Here is an 11134-nt window from a genome sequence, read left to right as displayed (position 1 = left end):
CTGTTAGCTTCTGGGTCTTGTAGTTCTTATGTGCTGTTAGCTTCTGGGTCTTGTAGTTCTTATGTGCTGTTAGCTTCTGGGTCTTGTAGTTCTTATGTGCTGTTAGCTTCTGGGTCTTGTAGTTGCCAGGTTCTCCTCTTCAGTGTTATCAGCTCCTCCTCTCTGATTGGTCAAACCCAGCACTTATTGCCAGAAGTCTCATTAACTAACTTTTAAAATAAACATTATTTTAACTTGCACATTTAGAATAATTACCATAAACGTTTTATCTGAAGTCACAACTTTTGAACTAAAAGCAGAATTTTGAACGAACATCATGAATTTGACTTAAATTGTCAGAGTCTCATATTTTGACTTTTCCTTTATGATTCTGACTTATTGATCAGTCATCAATTACTGTCTATCATTTCTATGAATAATATACAATTAATATAACCACATATTTCACTCTGATTATTGACTCTGATGATCCTCCATATGAATCTTTATTTACAACGAGCAGAGAAGAAGAACAAGAACGAGGAGGACACACACACACACACACACACACACACACACACACACACACACACACACACACACACACACACACACACACACACACACACACACACACACACACACACACACACACACACACACACACACACACACACACACACACACACACACACACACACACACACACACACACACACACACACACACACACACACACACACACACACACACACACACACACACACACACACACACACACACACACAGCAGGAATGTCCTCCTACTTTTTCCCTGTGTCGTTCCATTGTATTACACAAAACTTAATTTCTGAACTTATTTGTTTGGTTTTCTTTGTATGTATGATTACTTGGGTTGTTACCGACAATATATGTGTACTATATATGTGTGTATATATATATAAATATGTGTGTGTGTGTATATATATATAAATATATGTGTAAGTATATATGTATGTATATATAAGATAAGATAAGATAATCCTTTATTAGTCCCGCAGCGGGGAAATTTGCAGGCTTACAGCAGCATAAAGTTAAAGTGCACACAAGAGACATAGTAAGAAAGACAAGATAAAAATGAAAATAAAAAATAAAAAAACAAGTATTATAAATAAGCAATAAAAACAGTAGAAAAACACAATAACTGAAATATAATATTTACAGACAGAAAAAAAAAAAAAAAAAAAACTATATTAACCATTATTGCACAGTGTTTTTATTGTCATGTTGTCATGTGGTCTGCTGGGAGCAGAGCTGGTTGTGCAGCCTGACAGCAGCAGGAAGGAAGGACCTGCAGTACCTCTCCTTCACCACCGGGGCTGAATGAAGGACCTGCAGTACCTCTCCTTCACCACCGGGGGTGAAGGAAGGACATGCAGTACCTCTCCTTCACCACCGGGGTGTGAAGGACCTGCAGTACCTCTCCTTCACCACCGGGGGTGAAGCAGCCGGTGGTGAAGGAGCTGCACAGAGCTGCCAGGGTGTCCTGCATGGGGTGGGAGGTGTTGTTCATCAGGGATGACAGCTTGGCCATCATCCTCCTGTCTCCCACCACCTCCACCGTATCCAGTGGACACCCAGCACACTGCTGGCCTTCCTGACAAGCTTGTTCAGTCTCTTCTTGTCTGCTGCTGAGATGCTGCTGAGATATATATATATATATATATATATATATATATCATTGCGAAGTTAAATCCTGATTCTTTTAATGACTGAATGAATACAAACACCCTCACATGGAGGTCAGAGGTCACACTCCACCTGTAAACTCACCTGACGGCTTTGAGTGACCCCGCCCACCGGTGACGTCACGGGTTAACCTGAGTTTCAGGCTTTGAGACAGAAAGACGTCGCGTTGCTGAAGGAAGGTAAGAGAGAGAGAGCTGTGCTGCTTTAACCCGAGTTAAGAGAGAGAGAGAGCTGTGCTGCTTTAACCCGAGTTAAGAGAGAGAGAGAGAGCTGTGCTGCTTTAACCCGAGTTAAGAGAGAGAGAGAGAGAGCTGTGCTGCTTTAACCCGAGTTAAGAGAGAGAGAGCTGTGCTGCTTTAACCCGAGTTAAGAGAGAGAGAGAGAGAGCTGTGCTGCTTTAACCCGAGTTAAGAGAGAGAGAGAGCTGTGCTGCTTTAACCCGAGTTAAGAGAGAGAGAGAGCTGTGCTGCTTTAACGAGTTTAAGAGAGAGCTGTGCTGCTTTAACCCGAGTTAAGAGAGAGAGAGAGAGCTGTGCTGCTTTAACCCGAGTTAAGAGAGAGAGAGAGCTGTGCTGCTTTAACCCGAGTTAAGAGAGAGAGAGAGCTGTGCTGCTTTAACCCGAGTTAAGAGAGAGAGAGAGAGCTGTGCTGCTTTAACCCGAGTTAAGCTGTGCTGCCCGAGTTAAGAGAGAGAGAGAGCTGTGCTGCTTTAAGAGAGAGAGAGAGAGAGCTGTGCTGCTTTAACCCGAGTTAAGAGAGAGAGAGAGAGAGAGAGAGCTGTGCTGCTTTAACCCGAGTTAAGAGAGAGAGAGAGAGCTGTGCTGCTTTAACCCGAGTTAAGAGAGAGAGAGCTGTGCTGCTTTAACCCGACTCCAGAGAGACGCATGTCCTCTCCTGTCCTCTCGTCCTGCTGGTCGGTGCAGCAGGTCCGGGTTGGACAGGCTACAGGCTGCCTGCAGGCTTCAGGCTACAAACAAAGCAGCTCTGTTATCAATAACACATTCAAATCCAGTGAACTTTATTTAAACAGTCCGACGTCACAAACAGACGAGGCTGAAAGTGATGAAGGCAGACGACGTCATCATCATCGTCATCCTCACAGACTTTATCTTTTTTATTTAAACATTATAAACAAATGTTTCATGCAGACAACTCAGCTTCCAGCCTCTGAAATAAGGACATTTACTTCTTTACTATATATATATATATATATATATATATATATATATATATATATATATATATATATATATATATATATTGTTACCATTATTCATATCGAACTGAATATCTGGAATTAAATGAGACCAAACCATTAATCAGTGGATCTATAAAATAATCTTAATGAATCAATAATGACAGAAATGATTGGTTCGTTTGAATCATCATGTTTTGGTTTCCGTTCAGGTGTTTTTCAGGTAAAGGAACAGTTAGCTTAGCATAAAGACTAAACACAACAAACAAGAGTTCATGTTGAGAGTTTTAAGCTCCGTCACAAACAAACACATCTCTGTTATTGTTCCTGTTCAAACATGTTCTTTATATTTCCTAATAATGACAATAGTTATAATAATAATAAAAGTTATTATATTAAAAATAATAGCTATTATAACTATTATAAGTATAATATTTATAATAATAGTTTTTAATATTAAAATAATAACTATTATTATAATTAATTTAAGTATCATCATTTTTTAAATAATAGTTGTTATTATAATTATTATACTTATTATTATTATTATTATTATACGTATAATAATTATAACAATATTTATTATAATAATTCAACCTGCCTGTCCTCCTGTCCTCTTGTCTGTCTGTCTGCCTGTCTGTCCTCCTGTCTGTCTGCCTGTCTGTCTGTCCTCCTATCTGTCTGTCTGTCTGCCTGTCTGTCTGTCCTCCTATCTGTCTGTCTGCCTGTCTGTCCTCCTGTCCTCTTGTCTGTCTGTCTGCCTGTCTGCCTGTCTGTCTGTCCTCCTGTCTGTCTGTCTGCCTGTCTGTCTGTCCTCCTGTCTGCCTGTCTGTCTGTCTGCCTGTCAGTCTGTCCTCCTATCTGTCTGTCTGTCTGCCTGTCTGTCCTCCTGTCTGTCTGCCTGTCAGTCTGTCCTCCTATCTGTCTGTCTGTCTGCCTGTCTGTCCTCCTGTCTGTCTGCCTGTCTGTCTGTCCTGTCCTGTCTGTCTGTCTGCCTGTCTGTCCTCCTGTCTGTCCTGCCTGTCTGTCCTCCTGTCTGTCTGTCCTCTATCTGTCTGTCTGTCTGTCTGCCTGTCTGTCCTCCTGTCCTCTTGTCTGTCTGTCTGCCTGTCAGTCTGTCCTCCTATCTGTCTGTCTGTCTGCCTGTCTGTCCTCCTGTCTGTCTGCCTGTCTGTCCTCCTGTCTGTCTGCCTGTCTGTCTGTCCTCCTGTCTGTCCTCCTGTCTGTCCTCCTGTCCTCTTGTCTGTCTGTCTGCCTGTCTGTCCTCCTGTCCTCTTGTCTGTCTGTCCTCGTGTCTGTCTGCCTGTCTGTCTGTCCTCCTATCTGTCTGTCTGTCCGTCTGTCCACCTGTCTGTCTGTCTGTCTGTCCTCCTGTCTGTCTGTCTGCCTGTCTGTCTGTCCTCCTATCTGTCTGTCTGTCTGCCTGTCTGTCTGTCCTCCTGTCTGCCTGTCTGTCTGTCTGTCCTCCTGTCTGTCTGTCTGCCTGTCTGTCTGCCTGTCTGTCTGTCCTCCTGTCTGTCTGTCTGCCTGTCTGTCTGTCCTCCTGTCTGCCTGTCTGTCTGTCTGCCTGTCTGTCTGTCCTCCTGTCTCCTGTCTGCCTGTCTGTCTGTCTGTCTGCCTGTCTGTCTGTCCTCCTGTCTGTCTGTCCTCCTGTCTGTCTGCCTGTCTGTCCTCCTGTCTGTCTGTCCTCTCAGGTGTGTGTGTGACTGAGCTGTTGTTTTTAGAGGAATGTCGTTCAACCTGTCGTCTCGTCTCACTTCCTGTTTGAAGCAGCAGAGAATCATCCTGAACTCTGACTCTGTTGGAATAATATACCTCAGGAAGCTAACAGAAGCTAACAGACGCTAACAGAAGCTCACTGTTAGCACAGCGACGCTAACACTTCCTGTGCTCTCCAGTAGGAGGATGGCGGAGGCGGCGGCCCCGGATCTGTTCTCTGAGCAGGAGCTGACCTGCTCCATCTGTCTGGACCTGTTCGATGAACCCGTCTCCACTCCGTGTGGACACAACTACTGTCAGGTGACCCACAGTGATGACATCATCACTGGAATCACATGATGCAGAGACATCATGTTTTATGCTCATTATCAGGATGTGGACAGATGCACTGTTCCTCTAACCCGACCTTCTTCTTCTTCTGTGGTTTTCAGGCGTGTATCGGAGGCTACTGGGCGTCCAGTCCCGTCTGCACGTGTCCGCTCTGTAAACGCCAGTTTGACGAGCGTCCTCAGCTCAGCGTCAACAAAGTCTTCGCTCTCATCGCAGATAAATACAAACTGGGCCGTTACAGCGCCGCAGGGTTACCCCCGCCGGTCAGGAACGGGACGCCATGGACGCCGGGCGCCGTGACGCCGGGCGCCGTGACGACGGACGGGGGCTCAAACCCGTTCACCTCGTGGTCGGGTGAGGAGGTGGTGTGGTGTGACGTCTGTACGGGGGTGAAGCAGCCCGCCGTCAGCTCCTGTCTCACCTGCACCGCCTCCTACTGCGCCGCGCACCTGCAGCCGCACCGGACCTCCGCCTTCTACTCCAAACACCCGCTGATGGACCCGCAGGAGGCCCTCAGGGGCCGCACATGCCCCGCCCACCACCGCCTGCTGGAGGTAGTTAACCGTCAGCTAGTGACAATGATGAGCTTCTTCTTCTTCTTCTTCTTCTTCTTCTTCTTCTTCTTCTTCTTCTTCTTCTTCTTCTTCTTCTTCTTCTTCTCCTTCTTCTTCTTCTTCTTCTTCAGAAGCTTTGGTTACATAACAGATACGTGATGGAGTCCCTCAGGGTTCAACACTCGGCCCACTGCTGTTCTCACTAAAACCAGTCTGCCTCTCTCAGTCTCTGTACGGGGATCAAACCGACGGTCTCACGCTGGTTTCTCTCAGCTTTAAGGTTAACCTCTCTGACCTCACGATGTGTTCACTTGTCCAGGTTTACTGTCGGACATGTCAGCGCTGCATCTGTGCCATCTGTGTCCTGGAGGAGCATCGAACCCACCAGACGGTGTCGGTCCAGACGGAGAGACTCAGCAAACAGGTAGGGAGGAGGAAGAGGAAGAGGAGGGGGAGGAGGAAATGGAGGAGGAGGAGGGAGAGGAGGTCCTCTATACTGTGATGACTTAATGAAAACATGAACTGGTTTCTGGTTCAGAAACAGGTGGCGAGGACGGAGCAGGAGATCCTGAACCGGATCAGAGAGAAAGAGATCCGTGTGACTCAGCTGAGGAGGAAGCTGGAGGGAGTGAAGGTCGGCCATCTTGTTTTTACTGCTGCTCCTCTGCTTCATCAACGTCTAGAGAATAAACGATGAGGAACATGAAGCATCATGGGAGTTGCTGTCTGGTCATAGTTTGTGTTGATGATGTCATCATGTGTTCAGAACTACGCCAACGGAGAGCGAGGGGAGGTGGAGCTCCTCCTGGACCAGGTGACCGGGTCCTTGGACAGGATCCGGTCTCAGGTGGTGGGCGGGATCGAGACCCAGCTGGACGGCGTGGTGTCCAAGGGGGAGGGGCTAGTGAGCCATCTGGAGGCGGAGCTTGGCCAGCTAATGGACAGGAGAGCCACGCTGGAGGTCCAGGCCGTCAGTCAGGACCACATCGGCTTCCTGCAGGTGAGACCTGGACACGTCACCTCCAGTCCTCTGTCCTCGCCTCCTCTGTCCTATCTTCTTGTCTCCTCTCTCCTCGTCTCCTTGATGAAGGAGGTGAAAGATTTTTAGCTCATAACATTTAGTAATGTGAGTTACCTCTCCATCCTCCCTCCCTCTCCCCCCTCAGAGCTTCAAGAAAGCCACAGCTCCTCTGGAGGAGGAGGAGCAGCAGGAGGAGGTGGACGAGGACGAGGAGTTCTCGCTCCACTTCCAGCTGACGGAGGTGAAGAGCTCTCTGTCTGAGCTGAAGGAGAAGATGGAGGACATCAAGATGGGGGAGGTCGTCTCCCGAGGGTCGGGTGAGGAGGAGACGAGAGAGAGATAAAGAGTGACGATTGATTGATTGATTGATTGATTGATTGATTGATTGATTGATTGATTGGTGTGTTTCAGTGTCGTCAGGTGACCTGATGTCAGCAGAGAGCATGCTCAGTCTGAGAGGGAGCACAGCGAACCTGAGGAAGAGTACGTGGTCTCTGAGAGGTGAGACATGAGACATGTGACCTCTATCAGCCAATCACAGCAGAGCTTTAATATTGATCTCTGTGACAGATCATCATTTAACAAACATATCTGAGGATCTTCAGCTTCATGAAAACAACCACTGGGTTCCTCCGTTAGAACCATCGACCTGGTTCCAAAAAGAACCTCAGTTCACTGCAGAAGGTCAAAGGTCAAAGGGTTAATTATCATCAACAAAACAAGCTGCTCTGAGGTCAGTTCAGTCGTCACTCTGGTTTTAGGACGTTTCAAAGTCTCCAGTTCGGTGAATTTAGCCGTCGCCATCTTGTTTTTTTTGCAACCAGTGAACAGGAAGTGACCATATATGGAGTGAGGAGGAGTGACGTAGAGACGCCATATACGTCTCTGGTGTCGACCTGTCAATCAGTGTGTAGCCCCGCCCTAAAGCATCCCCTGCTTTATGGTCTGTTTGACTCTAAATGGAGCATCATTTACTAAATGAACATCATGCTGTATTGAAGAAGACTTGAAACTAGAGATTGAGACCATAAACTCATGTTTACAATGTTTACTGAGGGAATAAATCAAGAGAGAAGTAGAGTCATTTTCTCATAGACTTCTATGCAACCAGAGGAGTCGCCCCCTGGTGGACAGCAGAGAGAATGCAGCTTTAAAGAACCAGAGGTCGTCTCCTGATGGAAACCTCAACAGTCTCTGATAGAGTTGTATTATTGCTCATTAGCCAGGAGCATGCTGGGTAATGCATCTCTGCTTCTGCTTTGTCGTCATCAGGTGAAAAGTCTGGTATTTTTCATATTCCAATATACATCCCAGAATAATCAAATATATCCCACTTTAGATCTCTGAGACAAATCTGACTCTGGACCAGCTGACTGAACACAAACATGTTTTATGAAGACGATGTATTTGGTCTTTTATTGTGAAAGAATGACTGTGGTTTCCTGTTTCAGATCGGAAGAAGAACAAGCCGGTCTCAGGTCGGTCTTTGAATCAATAACTGATCAATAAAGTTATTAATGAATGATGTGACATGTTAATGAGCTTCATGTTCTCACAGGACACAAGAAGGCCCGAGTCTATATGGGTGAGTGTTCACCTCTAAAACAATATTCATCCTTTCATCTTTACCATTCTGTCATTGATGAATATGTTTAAACCCACTGTTTGACTTCTTACATGCTGTTGTTGTTTTGTTAGGATGCTAATATGGTTAGCATTTAGCTCACCGAGACAACAAAGTCCATTTTAAACTGGAGTATATTATTATCATCATTGTTATTATTATTATTATTATTATTATTATTATTATCATTATTATTATCATTATTATTATCATTATTACTTGCATGTATTTTAGAATACTAACGTGATACTTTCGGCATGCTAACAAGCAAACACCCTGAACATCACATATAACGTGTTAGCACAGAAACATGCTAACACGTTATGACGCTCGTGGCCTCTGGGGGGCCTCACATCCAGCTCCCCGTTACCCCCCTCCTCACGGTGTGCCTGTCGTTTCCAGAGGACGTGACCCTGAACCCGGTGACGGCGTACCCGTTCCTCATCCTGTCTGAGGACAGGAAGCAGCTGAAGAGGGGCGAGAAGCTGCAGTTCTACAGAACCAGCCAGCAGCGCTTCGACGTCTGGTCCTGTGTCATCGCCAAGGAGAGCTTCAGCACGGGCGCCACTACTGGGAGGTCAGACCCTCATCCCACCGACCAGGACCCGGTCCTGGACCTGATCCGGGACCCGATTCGGGACCCGCTGACCTGCTAACGTGTGCGTTCCTCCCTCCAGGTGTTTGTCGGGGACAGTAAGGACTGGAAGCTGGGCGTGGTCAGTGAGTCGGCGCCGAGGAAAGGCCTGTTCGACATGAGTCCCTCTAACGGGTACTACGCCATCTGGTGGAGCGGCAGCCAGCTGAGAGCGCTCACCACCCCCCTCACCAAGGTCCACACTCACTACCCCTCTCATGTACTATATATACTGTATGTACTATATATATAGTATATATACTATATATATTATATATACTGTATATATTATATATACTTTATATATTATATATACTGTATATACTATATATATATACTGTATATATATACTGTATATACTTTATATATAATATATAAAGTATATATAATATATACAGTATATATAATATATATATATAGTATATATAATATATAAAGTATATACAGTATATATAATATATAAAGTATATACAGTATATATAATATATAAAGTATATACTATATATATTATATATACTGTATATACTTTATATATTATATATACTGTATATATACTATATATACTTTATATATTATATATACTGTATATACTTTATATTCTATATATATTATGCTGTATCACGTCACATCAGAGTAGAGTTTGTTTTATACGGCAGCAAACTGCAGATCCAAAGAAAACAAAAAAACGATGAAAAGTTAGTAAACTAAAAATACCACAAACTCAGACCGGAGAGTCCTGATCGAGATTTTAGCTACACAGCTCTAACTGTGTAGAGCTAATGCTAATCACTAGCATACACATAGCTAGAGCTAATGCTAATCACTAGCATACACATAGCTAGAGCTAATGCTAATCACTAGCTAACCCAGCCTTGCATGACCTGGAGTTCTTCCTGTATTTCGTCTCTTTAACAGACTCTTCACAGAAGTCTTATCTAACCATCAGCATGCTAGTGACTAGCATACACTAATTTAAAGGCTAACAGCCATCATGAACGCTAGGTTTAACCTCGGTTAGTTCTGTGTTCATGTTGAAGTAATGTAGAAGAAAACCAGCAGTTCATGTGCTGCTTTTTATGTTCTGTATCTGTAGCATGAAAACATGGTGGAATTAGCATGCTAGCTAGCTAACTAGCCAGCGGCTAAAAGAGTAAACACAGTGTTGACTCAGAGTTGAAAGCCTTCAGTCAGTCACAGATCCACCAGACCATGAGCTGAGGGTTCCACTTAAAGGACTTTGTGCTTTGTTGGCGTGCAGGTGAAGAGTCCTCCGAAGCTGCGTCAGGTGGGCGTGTTCCTGGACGTGGACGAGGGGCAGGTGTCCTTCTACAACCTGAAGACGGGCGCAGAGATCTACAGCTTCACCGGGTCCTCCGAGTTCACTGAGAGGATGTTTCCTCTGCTGGGGACCGGAGACAAGGAGGTCCCGCTGGTCCTCATGACCGCACAGCACCAGCTGGCCTGAAAGACCAGGACCGGACGGGGGGACAGAGACCAGGACCAGACGGGGGGGGACCAGGACCAGACCAGGGACCAGACGGGGGGCAGAGACCAGGACCAGACGGGGGAGAGACCAGGACCAGACGGGGGGGGAGAGACCAGGACCAGACGGGGGGGAGAGACCAGGACCAGACGGGGGGGAGAGACCAGGACCAGACAGACCAGACCAGGACCAGATAAGGGGGAGAACTGGGAGAGAATATATTTACGGAGTTTATTGTTACAAAAAGTGGGTTTAATATTTTCATAAATGAGTTAAAATATCTACGGACTCAAAGATATTAATAACGAATTAAATGAAGACAAAATGTTGTGAAATAAATGGAATTGATTGTTTTTAATTATTAATAAATTATTAAAGCTCATTAAGAAATATTTGGAAATATAACAAATAAATGAGTATCTGAAATGCTGTTTTTTAAAGTCCACAGGTGACATAAAATAATAATTAAAAACAGGTGAGTTGACTCCGCCCCCTCACCTGTCAGCCAATGGTGTAGATTCTTTGTGTGATCCGTCTGTTTTTATGTAAAATCTGATCAAAGCTGTTCAATAAAGAGAAACGTCACAAAGATGCAGCTCCTTTAATCAAAGAAACGTTTCCTTTAAAGAGAATACCGATTGACTCAACAGGCTCTCAACATGGCGACGGCTGAGCCCACCTAATATTTGAGCTGTTTTTTTATTGTATTTATTAATGACAGAAATCACAACGTTACAATCATTCAAGTTTATATTTTATTTAACATAAATCATATTGCAGTCAATGTGAACAGCTGGGGTTTCAATATACACAATAGAATCCTAACATTTTAAGCCCCTCCCCTCTGTGACCCCACCCACAACATACC

General features: G+C 44.9%; 1 protein-coding gene across 1 annotated transcript; it reads left to right on the top strand.

Moving 5' to 3' along the window:
* The first annotated feature begins 1816 nt into the window (after positions 1–1816).
* LOC129098955 (E3 ubiquitin-protein ligase TRIM21) lies at positions 1817–10291 on the top strand. Its single transcript, XM_054608097.1, is given in 14 exon segments — positions 1817–1885; positions 4800–4920; positions 5052–5504; positions 5824–5928; positions 6043–6138; positions 6271–6504; positions 6671–6842; positions 6937–7026; positions 7977–8003; positions 8084–8110; positions 8552–8704; positions 8707–8726; positions 8827–8979; positions 10042–10291. Coding segments are annotated over 13 exon segments (1851 nt in total). The 5' UTR covers positions 1817–1885; positions 4800–4806; the 3' UTR covers positions 10249–10291.
* Positions 10292–11134: the final 843 nt, after the last annotated feature.

Source organism: Anoplopoma fimbria, chromosome 11 (assembly GCF_027596085.1).
Source record: "Anoplopoma fimbria isolate UVic2021 breed Golden Eagle Sablefish chromosome 11, Afim_UVic_2022, whole genome shotgun sequence".
Classification (NCBI taxonomy): Eukaryota; Metazoa; Chordata; class Actinopteri; order Perciformes; family Anoplopomatidae; genus Anoplopoma; species Anoplopoma fimbria.
Note: the sequence above shows the minus strand (reverse complement) of the source record. Positions and strands in the feature narration are given on the sequence as shown.